Consider the following 15,201-nt stretch of genomic DNA (forward strand, 5'->3'; position numbering starts at 1 on the left):
TCCCTGCATGGGGAACAGACTGAACACAGCCTTGACTTGGAAGAGCACAACACGATGGATTTGGATGCAGCACCCACCTACAGACACACAGAGCCCAGGAAGGAACATGATCTATAGTATTTATATTATAAAGACACTGTGAAGCCCATCAATAACAAGCCATTTATTTATGCAGTCTTACATTTTCTGGCTAAAAGGCTGCAATATCTTTTGAAAATTTATTTATGGCATATTACAGGCCAAGCTAGGAGGCTTGACAGCTCACATTTTCCTTTCACTTAATTTCATTCATATTAGTCTCTGCCCTAGTAAGCTTCCTATGCTCTCTGACATCTTTCTCTTAGGGCTTGTCTTCACTGCAGGAGCATTTCAACTTGGAGCACAGCCTCAGCTCTTATCTAATGCTACACTGACTCCACTGGCTCAGCCTGTGTACTCAGCTAAATTGGTCTCATCATCATGTCAGCTGGGTTTTGGCCTACATTTATTTTAATGTGAAGTAAAACCTTGGTCTGTTTGGAAAAGTCGAAATAAGGCAAAAATAAAAAGCAGTCTCTCCATTGAGCTAAACTGTCTTAGCCCTGTGAATATTAATTAGCATTTCTCCTGCTCAGGGGAAATCATAAGTGCTGGACAACCAAGGCTTCTGAGATAACAGCTTCTTATAATCAGACTTAAAAATCTGAAGCTGGACTGTGCTGGTTTCCCTGATAGGCTTTCATCCTCTGTTCTATTTTAGATCTTTTTGAAAACCAAAACTTAGGAAAAATCACAGGAAGACCTACATATTTTACAGCAGTTATATCAAAGCACTGAACTTTCTCTAGGAACAAGTACATCTCCAAAGAACAACTTGAGATTTCTCCTAGCCTGCAAGGTCAACTCTAGCATTTCTTTGCTTTCATTTTCAAAATATAAAAATGTCTAGCTTATAATCCAACACTAAAACTGAGAAAGCAATATAAAAAATCAAGCAAGAACAGGATTTCCTTTTTAGTATGACAGTCACTGGCAGATATCAATCCTTTCAATGGCACAGCTTTAAAGACCAGATGTCATGCCAGGTCCGGTTTGGTCTAAGGGAATAAATGGAGAATATACACAATTGTCTGCAGGTCAAATAAAAATAGGATCTGAGCAGAGGCAATCACCCCTCAGCAGCCAAGGAGGGGAAGAGGAGTCTGTCATTTGTGGCAGAAGACAGCTGGATGCCTGCAAGATGCAAACTGACAGTACAATGTACACTGCATTCTGCTTATTTAGTCCTTGATCATGCACAATCTTAAAAACCCACATATGAAACACTATTATGAAACATTATTATGATATGTATTGAGATATACATGTATTGTTTAACACAAGTTGCACCTGTAAAAGAGCATTAAAAAAAGATTTTTCTTAAGTGTTTTATTTTACCAAATCTGCATAAAGCAGACACTGACCAAAGTTAAATTCCAGAAACATGTTTCTTGCTTTCTGAGCAGACTGGTACAGATCTTGATTCTGTGAGATATTCACTATTCATATGACATTAGGAAAGTGGAATTTCACATCCAGAAGATACAAAACAGACTTGCATTAAATAAATGTAGGAGGCATTGAAAAAAGTTCTTAATGAATACATGTATCTGATTTCCCCATGGACAGAAGATGGGGTTCATAAAGAATTCCGAAAAGGGAGGAAAAGAGTCCTTCCATTTTCTTGTCTCCAAAACAGTCAAAATTTCTTATTCCTCATAACAGAATCTAGAAACACTACAGCAACAGCTGCCTTCCTTAGGTCTTTCTTCTTACATACCTATCCAAATCCCCAAAAGTGTGCAATAATGAAAATGTATTGTTTTGATTCAAAATAAAAGTCTCAAAAACCTCTGCTTATAAATACTAAGGTCATTTACCCAAAAAGCAGGAAAATGGTGGTTCATAAGCAATCAGACACTGAAGTACTGATTCATCTGACCTGGTATTTAAAATCAATTACATATATTGATCAAATATTACAAAGGCACTGTATGAGCCTCTCAGATTTCCAGGGAAATATTCCCACAGACACTTGACAAAAATACCCTGGAACATTTTCACAGGTCAGACAGAGTGTGAACTGAGACCTTTCTTTGTAACATTTTCAGTATTAATACAAATATTCCATAGTCAGAAATAAATTCCTAATCACTTATTTTCTTTTGCAACAGTCTAAATGCACAAGAATAAGATTATTAGTATTTGAGGGAAAAAATCCTTACAATATACAAGAAAACATTTTAGTGCATTATAGGGAGAGCACATTTTTGAAGGATTGTAAATGTGGGAATAACCAAATTTAAACTTCTTAAAAAAGGAACTGCAACCAAGTAGACATCTTGAAGTGTGACTCCTGCTAGTTGCAGGAGTCTGAACTCTTCATCCAAATAAAAGCCCCTTTATACTGTCAATAGTGAATTGAATTTTAAAATGTTCTAAATACATTTGAGAGTGTTATCAAAGTGACCATAGTGATAATATGCATTCAACTGTTTAACACATACCAACTATTTATATACTTGCTTATCTATTTATAATGAAGAAAAGACAAGACAGTGTGGAGCTAACATGAGCAAGTTGTTATGTGGGGAGGCAGAGTCATGTAACCAACAGGAGACTGAGGCAGAACAGGTGATTTGTAACCAGAATGTCAGAGGAATTAGAGGAAGCACAGCAAGAAATCTTTGTAATGAGAACATGCCAAAAAATAGCAGAGCAAGAATCTTTTGTCTTCAGTTCTGTCTGAAACTTACAGTGGGTTTCTTGCCTCAGCAGGCTCTCCTTGGGAGGACATGCCCACTTTAGTGCTCCAGCTCAGCTCTCCTGTGCTTGCATACTTGCCACATATTTTGGAAGTCACAAAGCATTGCCTCAGCTTTCTCCCTCCTAGGACCAATATTTATGCAGTCTGTGAGAGTGTCTGTGGGCCTGGACTGAAGGAAACCAAACATGGACCTGTTCCAAAGGCCACTCATGTCAATGGGAAAATTCCCATCTATGTTTGTGTACTTTAGGTCAGGCTTTGTATGCTGAAAACATGAAAAACTCCCCTTAGCGCTCCAACAGCAGCATTAGGAAGATGTCACAAAGCACTAATAAGTTCTACATTTTCTCATTGCCATTTTGACAACCTTTACATAAATTAAAGCATTTTTAATGCAGCAGATATTACAGCCATAACACCTTCAACCCCATAAAGCACCATTACAAAATATAAATACTTTACACAGAAAATTTCTGCAGTCTTTCAACACACAGTTTTTAAGTAAAAAATCTTTCCTTTGTTAACTTGAATTCTGCCACATTACTTGAATGGCAATTTTTACTTGGAAACACACAGAATAACATCCACAGAGATGTATTTGTTGGATTTCCTGTTATTACAATAAAATGTTATTTAAAGCTCAAATTACTAAAGAAAATTAAAGAAGAACATATAAGGCAAACCTAGCACACTCCAAACATGGCTGGATTAGACACAAAGCAGTGAAATATAGCAGTGTGCAGAAAGCACAGCCTGTAGAAACTGGGCATATTATGGAAAGAAAAAAAAATCAGTCACCCGTGCAAAATTACCCCTATTGGCCATCTGAGAGCTGACAATGAAGTCAACTGTAAAGGCAGCTGAGACCAGCAGACTTCACCCAATTAAAATATCTGGGGGAGGGAGAACAAAATAATCAATGTATATATATGTGTATACAGATATTTGGCAAAAAGCCACTACTCCAAATTTAGTCATCGTTTATATCTTAGCTGCCCACTTCAGTAAAGCCATGATAAAGTTATTTTCTGTGTGTCTGTACACTTGTTTTGGTTCACACAGATAGATTAAACCAGGAAACGTGTCCTTCTGAACTGAGTAGCAAGTAAATATCTCTAATAAAAAAGAAGAAAATGTAGATTTAAAAAATCTTGTGAATTATTTTTTATCTGAACTTCAAAAGCCAGGAAATGCTTGTTCCTAAGATAGGTGCATATACCATACACCACTCTCTCTCGTTGGATGTAAGGTTCAGGGTTATGTTGAACAATGCTATCATATTATTAAATTTACATGACAGGCTTTTATGATATCAGTGTTTTTCAGAGCAGGGGAACAGTGTTTGATTGGTTTCTTCGTATTTCTTTCACTCAAATGCTAAAGAAGGCTGGAAAATGATGCTGCCATGTTACTCAGGCTGTCTATGCCAGAAAAGTAAAATTTCAGAGGGATCAGAGTATAATCAGAGCTCACTGACTTTCCCTGGCCCTGATTCAGTACACAGAGTTTGGTTACTTGCAACTGAGCTTCAGTGCTGCTCAACCAGAAACACACTGGAAAATGCTGACAAAAGGCAACTGTGGCGCTCATTAGCATATTTATAGGATTACAAAACATTCCCAGCTCTAATTCTGTTTCTCCACTGGTTCTATCAGCAGTCTCAAAAGGAGGAGCGGGTACATCACTTTGTGTCCCAGCAAGTGCCCACCAAACGTGGGCTGGTTCTGAGTTCAAACTCCACTTTCCTGCCCTCTGAAAGGTGCAGCTGTCCTTTGAGGCAACAGAAATGTCTGCCATGTGATATGGAGATTACCAGTCAGCACTGAAGCTGCTCCTTCTACTGCTTTTGAAATCTGCCTGGGGAATTGAAGGTTCCCAAGGGATGGAATATTTTGTCAGCACTACTGGTAACATGCAGAACTCAGTGCAAGACAAGGTACCTATACTAAGATGTCACAGCTATTATTACACTAAAGCTGGAAACAAATTCAAATTTTACAAGCTCCTTCACCTACAAAAATTAGGTTTGGAAGGGATAAGGTTTGTATTTAAAATTCTGAAAACTGATGCAGCATTTAGGTCTCCTTATTAGGGAAAAGTAGGCTGCAAGATCTCATTTAGGAATGCATTGCACAGAAAGTGAAGCTCATAAGACTGTGGCTTTGAGTATTCTAAAAAATTGAGCTTCAAAGAAGAAACTGGAGGCACTGGAGGAGAGCCAAAAAAGTCATACTCTAGTATGGAATATATTAAAAAAAGCTGGATCCCGGATAGAACAAAAACAATAGTCCTCTGGGGGTTTTTTGTTTTGATGGGTTTTTTTAAGCTTTAAGACTGCTTGGCACTGATAAACCCATCTAAATAGTTGGGATGAGGATGCTTCCCATCAAAATTTCACCAGCACTTTTTAGTATATTGTCTTTTATATATTCTTAATCCTGTTAAAAAAATTAAAACTCCTTTAAAAATAGAAATGGAAATGGCAATAAAAAGCATAGAATCAATTACATTTTAAGTGTGATAGCTGGAAGGATATAATAATAAACTATTTATGACACATCCAGGACATAATAATAAATTCTCTTTTTTTATTCTTATTTAATATTGCAGCCTTTCACTTTGCTCCAATAATATTTACTTCAGAAGCAGCATTTTTTAAATCTGTAATTTTAGGATAAGATCACTAAAAGTAGTTATTTAATAATAATTTTAATAATTATTATTTTAAGAGCCTAGCTGTTTAGAGGATTTAAGATGAAGTGTATCAACTTAAGTGGGACTCTGACACTCCAGTGTCCTTGTGGAGCTGTCACTACGTTATTTAGGAGCAGCACCACTAACAGAAGCTATGAGTCATCCAGGCTGTGATTCCACAGTGTGTTTCTCTTGTTGGCAAAGCTGACTAAAGCAGTTCCTGCCACCACCTCTCTTATCTTAGCAGCTCATTTGTTCTATTCACCTTGCCCTGAGCCCTTCATTTTAATCCTTTGTTTGTGCCAATACACAGGTTTGCCACTCTTCAAGGCGAAGCAGACTGGAGAAATGATCTGTTTTCAATAATTGTACAAACCCTCCTCACACATTTTGGCAGAGATTCCTAGCTCAGAGTAGGGCCCTGATCAGAATAATCAAGCATCCTACCAAAGAGACCAGGTGGTATTAGGGTGCCTAAAGCAGGGTGGGGTGTGAACAGGAGAGAGCAGGGAATGTTTTGTTCAGCTTTACCTCCAAGAGAAATGTTTCTAAAACTGTGATCTTAAAGATTTTATCTTTGGTACAACCATCCATCCTCACAAACCCACGGTACCAAAACGGCCAAACTGACCAAGGGCTCTTCTGTGTGCTGAAGAAAGGGGTCCAACAACCATGCTGCAGCTCATGCTCACTTTACAAAGCACCAAACCACAACCTTAGATGGGCATCTTGCTGGCAAGAACTGTGGTTGACAGAATGAGGCAGATGTGTCCCAGCAGAGGCAGGTTTGAACAGCAAGTTGATGGCTGAAGGTACCAGAGCTGAGATGAAAGGGGTCACTCTCCAAAGGGATCTTGTACTCAGAAATGTCCTACACAGCTCTGACCACCTCTCAGGGAATCAAAATTCACCCTTTTTAACATAATTGCCAGCTTACCCACAAAGGTCTGTGATAAGGAGCTTTCCTCTTGCTCCATTGGTGTCTCAAGGTTCCAAGTGTCACACGTCAAGAATTCAAAAACGCTCAATTTCCACTTACATCATGTAACAAAGTAAATGTATCTACAGATATTAATCCCTATGTTTTCACCAATTACCAATCCAGATTCCAGTTAAGTTTTCAAATTGAAATTTTTCTTTAAAATCTGACCCCTGTTAGTGTCTAATTTCCTCACTGTGGACCAATCCTTTGCTTTTCTCACACAGCAGCTGTATTTAAAGTAAATGCAGTCTCAAGGACTTTAGCATTTCTCTCATAACTATTGTGCTGTTTGGTTCTAAGAAAATAACAAGGAATATATGATTGAGGCTGCCAAAAACAAGTGCTCATTCTCAAAGTCATAAATGTCTGCAGAAATGCATCCTGATGCCAAGGACTGTTACAGGTATTTCGAAAGCAGCTGCTTACAGTTAGAGAAGAATTTCTTGACTATACTCTCAAGGATTTCCATAGGAGGAAGTAGCACTGAAAAAGTTGTTTTACTCCTTAGTACAAAGATGTTCATAATACTACCAGTCTATTCAAATGTCCTTCATTCTACAGTTAAAATGTTTAGGAATTTGAAATGAATTTATCTGTGAACAATTCTGGTACAAAATACCTTGTAAGTAATACCCTGGCCAGTTTGAAACTATCACATAGTTCTTTGCTGCACACAGTAAAGGGCATTTTTGAGGGCACAACTGCAACATATTGAGGCTCTATTACTTCTTCGGGATAGCAAAAGAATAAAAGGAAAAAAAATTATTCTGAGTACTGCAATAACTTACTGGTCCTTTAGCCAGTCCTTAACAAAAGGAATGGAAAACAATTCTGTGAATGACTCATCTTTCCTCTTTGGATTATTGCTAAAGAAAAAGAAAAACAACTCATATTAATTTAAATTTCAGCTACTCAATTTGCAAATTAGTGCCTTGGAATCACTGAACATACTTAGTAGCAAGAAACATGAATAACTTACTTGTATAACCACTCAGTTAGGAAATCAGTGGGAATAAATTTGGTTCTTTTTTCCTAAAGACAGAAGACAGTCTCAAATTATTTATTATTTTTGGATTGGTCAGATGTATAAGATAAATTGACTGCTTTTTATTAAATAAAATATAGAGTACATTACTCTGTCTACTCTTTATTGCTACTGCCAACAGTCAGTGGCTCAGCCAAAATTTTAGAAATTTTGTGGAATGATTTCAAGACAAACTATGAGTGAGAAAATTCTACATATATTATCTTGATATTTACTGCAGTATATCTAGAACAAAGACCTCTGAATGGTGCTCCAAGTGGCAATGTCATTGTGAAGAAATTAACAGAACTTATTCATACATGAAAATGTGTTGTAAATTCCTTGCCATTTTGTTTAAAGTTCTATTATCACACTCAAAATACTTCATTTCTTCCACAACACAGAGGGAACATTGATTGGATATTGGCTCCTCCTGCATGGAACCAGCTTGAAGATGTTGTGAATACACACAGCAGAGTATTGTGTGGCTGCTCTGACCAAATCATCTGCTGGGTGGTCCAGGAAGGAAGGCAAAACCAAAGGAAGGCTTTTGTCTGTCCACAGCCACAGAAACCACGGGCATTACAGAGAACCAGGTAAAAAGTTCAAAACCTGGAGCTTCACAGCAAAACATCTGTGCCCTTTGCTCCCAGTTCTCAATCTTAACCAACAAAGAGAATTTTGCAAAATGTTTTGCAGCGGGTTGTCCTTGGGGACTCATGCAGCCAGTACCACAGCAAGTCAATCAGAGCCTGAATTTTGATAAACCCAGAATGGATCAGGAAATCCTTTTTTTTGTAAGCATTTCCTCTGACATTCTATCCTGACAGACTGAATGGATAAATGATACAGGTGCTCATTCTGCATATCACAAGCCACAGTAACCATAATGTGGAGAACAGAACATGGAGTTCTGGGTGGAATAGCAGAAGAGCTTGATCAGTACCTTCAGAACCCCTCTGACACGAGATGTGCTCTGGATGCACAAAGTCACAGTGAACCCGAGAAGACACTGAGCCCTGCAGCCCTGGGGCACCAAGTGCTTCATCACAACAGCAGCCACTGAGCTAAAAAAGCAAGCTGAGCTCCCATCCCAACACTTGCTCTATCAAACAGGAAATTCAGCTGTAATAATTGCTTCTTAGGAAAAAAATTCACGCTGGTCAAAAGCTTTTGTGAAACTGCTTAATGTCACAAAAGAGGCTGAAGTCTTGATTAAAATGTAAGAGGTGAAGATACTACTGCAACTTGCTAAGGAAAATACAATAAACATAAAAATTGAAAAATTACTTTATTCTATGCATTATGCTCAGATGTGAACAGAGAGGCAGGAAAAATGTTCTACATAGTATAATTCTTTCAGTTCATGGTATATGTCATAATCTGGGGGTCAGCCACAGGTGAAGTGGAAGAGGAACGTGGTGTGAGGTGCTGACTGCTCAGGGAAGAGCACAGTTGGGGATGACAAGTGTGAAGTTTAGTGCTGGACTGCAGGGCAGTCCTACAGGATACCCAGGAAAGCTTTTAATTTTCTAAGACAATCTTACCCTTGGTAGAAATATAGTCTGACTCCAACAGGGAAAGAAAAAGAAAAGAAAAAAAAAGAGAGCTTAAAAAAAAAAAGCAGAAGAACAGAAGATGAGATCATCATGAAACAGTTATTAATCCTGAGCCATACATGCCTTTATTATCTGTTTTGTGACAACCAAAGCTTTGGGGTTCAGGTAGGGCTCCATTAAGTGCTTGGCTGGGAAGAAAAACAGCTCCTCATGCAATTTTCACACTTATGCTGATACCAAATGCTGTTCCAAGAAGCACAGCACCTAAACTTTACGAGACCAAAACCTTCACTGCAGAGCTTTCTATGAGTCACTTCAAATGTTAAATGGACAAATCCTGACTTGCACAGAATCCGTAGGCAAACAGCAGAGTCTGATTGTGACTGTACAGCTATTCTCAATCACAGCATGAAAATGGGTCCCATTACTTAGGGAATTGTTTCAGAGAATAAATTCTACACTTTGACAACAAAATTTGATTTAATCTAGCAGTTGTAATTTAATCTGTTTTAAGTAAATTGCTTTTCCTTTGCAATGGGAAAAAATTATCAGAACAGGGTTCTCAAAACAGTCAAAGGAATCAAATTCATCTTATTTTATCCTTCTTAGCCGAGAGGAATTCAATCAAGCTGAATATTTTTTATTTTATTATCTTTGCCAGGAAACAGTTTATTTTGCTAGTGAATTAAATCATTAGTTGCACAGCAGTCAACATTTATAAAGGGAAAAAAATTACATAAATTGACCTGCCTTTGACACATTCCTCCTATGCTGCGTGAATCCGGATAAAAAACAGGAAATATCTGTACAATGTGCATTGTTAACCTGCAGATGTGTTTATAAACTGTTTATATTCAGAATTCATTTTCCATTTTTCAGTTTAGATATGATGTGCTTGGTAATAATCATGAAAATATACTGGTGATCAGAAGATGGCAAAGTCATTAGGAAACCTTCTTCCATTCACTTTCCCTGATCTATCATAATTTTAAATATATTCCATTACAGAGGCTGAAACAGCTTCCTCCTTCTGTGATAGCTAACTAGAAAGAAAAGTCAGAGTTATTCTAATAAAAACATTTATACATTGTTCAGTTTAATGTTGAAAAATGAATGCATTAGTTGGTTCTCATGAAAGAAAAGATTTAAGAAAATAGTCTTTCCCCTGTAGGCATTTTACAGCAGATGGGATAAAACACAGGAGAACTTATGGTAGGAAAAAAAAATCAGTGAGGGAATACACTGGGCAACCTAATAGGTTTCTTTCATCTCTAATTTAAAAATGAAGCTTCTGCAGACTGCTGTCATATTTATGTCAGTTTGAAGTCTGCACATATATCTAGTAGCTGGTGGTTTTTGTAGGCTTTAGTTTTTCAGATTTTTTGTATGCATCACATAATGCAAGAGAGCCTATTTTAAATTAAATGTATAAATTGTTATGTTTCTTTACCACCTTTCAAAAAAGATCTTTCCTACACAAATCCCTGCTTCCAGCATAACCATTTCCCTTTCCTGACTTCCCCATGTGATTGTACAAACCTTCCTCTCCAGACATGGATGCACCTTCTCTGGTCTCTTTGAATTCCCCTGTTGGGCCCAGAATCTGATTTCCTTAACACAATTTCAATTGCTCAAAAGCTTTCCTATTTAACTTTTCCTGCTCTTCTCATTCATCTTAATTTCCCTTCCAAACATGAAAACCTTTAGTCCCTCTCATCAAAATCCCACTCTTCATTGTCTCTCACCATTCCCTCTCTCTTTTCCAGGGCTCATTCAACATTGATTGCAATCATTCCTCCCTTCCTTCCAGTGCTTCTTCCATTTATCTTCCACTGGTTTATTCTGTACCACTGCCCTTTACAGGCTTTAGTGACTCATGTCTAGCCAGAATTCAAACCCAGTATTCTCTTCTCATCCTTCAAGATTTCAGTTAGCTTCATCACAATTAATCCTCTTCATGTCCTGTTGTCCATGAAATCCATGAATCTTTTGAATCTTTGTTGTCCTCTCTTTTTTGGAAGCTGTATTCCAATGTGTTTATCACAAGCTCCTTTCTCCCTCTTCTTACTTTGGGTTTGTAAGGACTCTGCTTTTGATCCTAAAATTCAGTTCAAGTTATTTCTTTAGCCATTTTAACCCAAATTATACAATTGGGGTTTTTTCCCTCCAAATCCATATGGAACAACAAATTTCTTACCAAACTAAAGGACAACTAAAAATCACATATTTGTGCCAGATAAGGAAACAGAATGTGCAAGTTCAAGCACCTGGACAACAATGGAAAATACCATAAATATTCGATTATATGGCAAGCATGAAGAGCTATTGTTTTCCTAGTTATTGTTCAAAAGGAGGAAGAAATGAGGTCACAGTGGAAAACTATCACCTGACCTCAGCTTGCTTTCCTGAGCTTGGCTCCCCAGCAGCAGGGCATCTCTTCACATAAGTGGGTTTTCTATAACGATCAAGTTCATGTAGAATGTAATCTGTTCTGAATTACTGGAGAAAATAACATTTAAAACCAGATCCAAAAAAAAAACCCTGATATGTTATATCCTATTATTATGGATGGTTTTCTTGCAAAAGACCAAATTTAAAAAATACTGCCTATGAAATAAAAGGCTGTAACTTCCTGCCAGTGATTTGAAATGAAAACTACAAACTAACCTCTAAACACTTCTCCTTCTCTACTTCATGCAGAAGTGCAGCCAGTCCTGGCAGGAGCACTGGGAAGATGTAAAACTCCAAGAATTCTCGAGGAGAACCTGAGCAAAACAGGAGAGCCTTCACTCACAGCTAAGCACTTGGATCTCACAAAAACACCACCATTAAATATCTTAAAGTCAGTTCCAGTCATTTTGTCAATACCATCACAGCTTGGACAAAGCAGATTCATTCCCTTCACAGACAGCCACTGGTCTGTCTTCACTTTTCAACAAACATAACACAAACTTGAGTAAATTTCAAACTAAATGTGCACCACCACTGGAAACTCAGTGTGCCTCAGAGATGTCAGATTCAGTTTTAAGTGAAGAAACTCAGACACCAGAAGCAGTTTAGTCACAGAAGTGAAAAGCTCTGTGAATTAATTTACCCTGACAAGAAGAAATTAGCCTGTGCTGAACTCAGTGCTGCTGCAGTTAGACCACTTTGGTATCTCATGCCCTTTACAATCTGCATTAGCAGAGTTAGTCATAAAACTGAACTTCTAGACAGAGGAAAAACCAAAGGTTATATTTTAGTGGTGCTGTGATTTCTTTGTCATAATTGCTTCATACTTGCCAGGTCCTTCAGAGATTTTAACATGACTCCATGTACCCAACCTTTCCCCTCTCAGAGGGCTGTCTGGGCTGGCACCTCTCCCCATTCAGGTAATATTCAGGTTTTGGTGTGATCAGCAAAGATTAAATCACACAAATGCTCTCTTCTGGCAACACAGCTGAAACACTGAATTTATTCTCAGCTTTATACCTTTCATTAGTTAATATACTGCCAGAAAATGCTCATAATTGGGAGGACACTATTTATATAGAAGGCAAGGGAAACACTGCTTCTGACTTGCACCAGGAATTCCTAATGAGCAAGAACTAATGGAAGAGAAGACAAAATGAGGGGCTAAAATGCATAATAAAAACACACTGCTGATTGGTAAATTTATTATAAAGTATAGGAATTTATAAAAGTGGAAGAACAAAACTTCAGAGCTGCTTCCATTTTTGTCTGCAATCAGATGGGAAAAGACAGAATTTTGACAGCAGTTTTCAAATTCAATTGTCTACTTAGTCTATTGATCCTAGTTTTGCATTATTAAATCAGAGGAAGAAATGCCTGCCATTTCTGATTTAAGTGCCTAAATAAAAAGTCACTTATTCAGAAGAGCACAGAACTACCTTAGCTGGCCAAAGCTATTGGTTTGTAATGCATAATTTGGTATTTCTTCCATTGACCAAGTGACCAAGCTGGCTCCCTGATTTCAGACCAGAGGCCAAACCGTGAAAATTCCACACAAGCAAAGGTGTTGGTGCTCTTAACACTCTAAATTAAATAAATTACAAATCCTTGCCATATGCAAGACAAATAATCACAGCAGGGTTCAAGATAATATACTCCTACTTACATTTTTTTGGATCAGGGGGTTCTCCAGGGGGAGTTTCCCCAAGTACAGGTGGCAGATATTGGGGTGCAGGGGCAGAAAAAAGTTGTTCCATAGGAATTTCTGCTTCCAAAGGCACCTGCTCAAAAGAAATGTATCCTGTCTAAATACCCCAATAGACTAGACAAAAACATACAAACCAATTAAACAGAAAAACAATTATAAGGTCAGTTTAAAAGTATGGAATTATAATATGTAATTCAAATATTGTATCATTTATTTTCTGAATACTTGAAAAAATATAATTACACTTTAAAAACTTCTGCAGTTTTCAGCACAATAAAATAATCCAAACCTAACAGAAGATACATGACTCCCTTTCACAGAATATGGTGAGATATCACAATTTTTAAAATACTTTATCCATTGTAAGAAATAGAAATTATTTGTAAATTAATACTGGTAGCATTCTCTGAATAAATATTTTCCACTCAGAAGCTTAAATATCTCTTTCACATTGTTCAGAAGTCCTGACATTCACCTTTTAAAGAAAATAAACTTTTCATGTTAGCATTACCCAAGTTGCTTTAAATACCAGCAATTCTTTGGAATATTACATTTGTTGGTTCAAATAAGCTGTTTGAAAAATAATAGTTTCGGTTTTATTTTATGAATGAGTCTACCGTGTGGGTACCTAACTTTCACATTTCCTTGTTTAAAATATTTTCAATCCATCTCTATGCAGATTTTTTACTTGAACTGTACTCACTGATTCTTCTTTTGATTCGGGATCTTCTTTTGACTGAGGATCATCTGAAAATTGAGGCTGTTCCTCTTCATGCTCTAAAAGTTAAAAAAAAGTACAATATTTACCAGGATATCCTAAAAATATATTTCTTTTCCTCCTAAAGCAACATTCTTTTTAAAGGTATTTATTTAGGTTTGAAAAAACAAAAGTTAGTATGCAATAAATATTTGTTTAATGTGAAATCTAACGTTTTAAAACAAGCAAGAACTTTAGACACTCTTGTCATGTCCTCTCAAGCTTTAAGTCAAGTGCAAGGTTCTCACTGACAAAAGAACCCTTTATTGGGCAAAAGGTACCAGAATAATAATTAAAAATATTTCAACATAGGTAGAATGCACTGAATTAACCATTGTTTTTACTAGTAGACAATACTTTTCTAGTAGACAATCCGTTTTTCATAGTGGATTCCTCTATGAGCAATTAAATCCCACAGACTGTCTGCAAAACTAAAATAAAATAAAATAAAATAAAATAAAATAAAATAAAATAAAATAAAATAAAATAAAATAAAACAACTAAAAGCTGTACATGACCCTCAAGGATTACTGAGTGACTCAGGCTGAGAAAAATAAAGGACCAAGAGAAGGAGCTTGATCTGAGAACACCCACAGATGCCCCAGTGCAGAGCACAGAGAGCCCGGCCCAGCAGGTTCAGCCCCACCGTCGCAGTGGGGTTTAATGGCACCACCAAACCCATGGGTGCTGCAGGTGCTGGCTTAGAATAATCAGCCTCACTCCTACCCAAAAATGGCCATTTTAATGCAAAATGCCTACTTTGGGCATTATAAAGTACTTTGGGAAGATAAGCCCATTGGGAAAGTGCAGAATGCAGCGCTGCTCCCCCGGCTTTGCAATCTCCGTGTTCCCAGACTCTGGGAGAAGCCCAGGGGCTTTGCTTCGGGATGGTGCTCTGAGAACAGATGTTCTGTGTTCATTTAACGTTTTACCAGCACTGACACATTCGCCTCTCTGCTTTCCCGAGGCAAGACCCAACTCCTGTGGGTGCAGGACAACCCACACGGCACAAGGGCAGGGCAGAGGCCGTGCTACGGGCTCAGAGGCCCTGACACAGGCTCGCAGCAGCCTGACTGCAGCACAAACACACACCAAGGGCGTCTGTGGGGAAAGCAGTAAAAGCAACATAAGGCAATAAAACCAACAAATGCATATGGCAATAAAAGCACCATAAGGCCCACGAGCAGAACCGCTCGTGGCCGTGGTGCCGGCGTGGATCAGGGTGGCTGTGGGCGCTCTGT

General features: G+C 37.8%; 1 protein-coding gene across 1 annotated transcript in view; it reads right to left on the bottom strand.

Moving 5' to 3' along the window:
• IQCK (IQ motif containing K) overlaps positions 1 to 13,984 on the bottom strand; it is a gene marked incomplete at its 5' end in the record, with an annotated part of 33,381 nt that extends 19,397 nt beyond the window's left edge. The window contains 5 exons of the mRNA XM_031056571.1: positions 7,250 to 7,327; positions 7,441 to 7,493; positions 11,712 to 11,809; positions 13,162 to 13,276; positions 13,892 to 13,984. Of these exons, the coding sequence (XP_030912431.1) occupies positions 7,250 to 7,327; positions 7,441 to 7,493; positions 11,712 to 11,809; positions 13,162 to 13,276; positions 13,892 to 13,984 (437 nt within the window). The remainder of the gene's footprint in view (positions 1 to 7,249; positions 7,328 to 7,440; positions 7,494 to 11,711; positions 11,810 to 13,161; positions 13,277 to 13,891) is intronic.
• Between the last annotated feature and the right edge of the window lie 1,217 nt (positions 13,985 to 15,201).

Source organism: Geospiza fortis, unplaced genomic scaffold (genome assembly GCF_000277835.1).
Source record: "Geospiza fortis unplaced genomic scaffold, GeoFor_1.0 scaffold237, whole genome shotgun sequence".
Lineage (NCBI taxonomy): Eukaryota > Metazoa > Chordata > Aves > Passeriformes > Thraupidae > Geospiza > Geospiza fortis.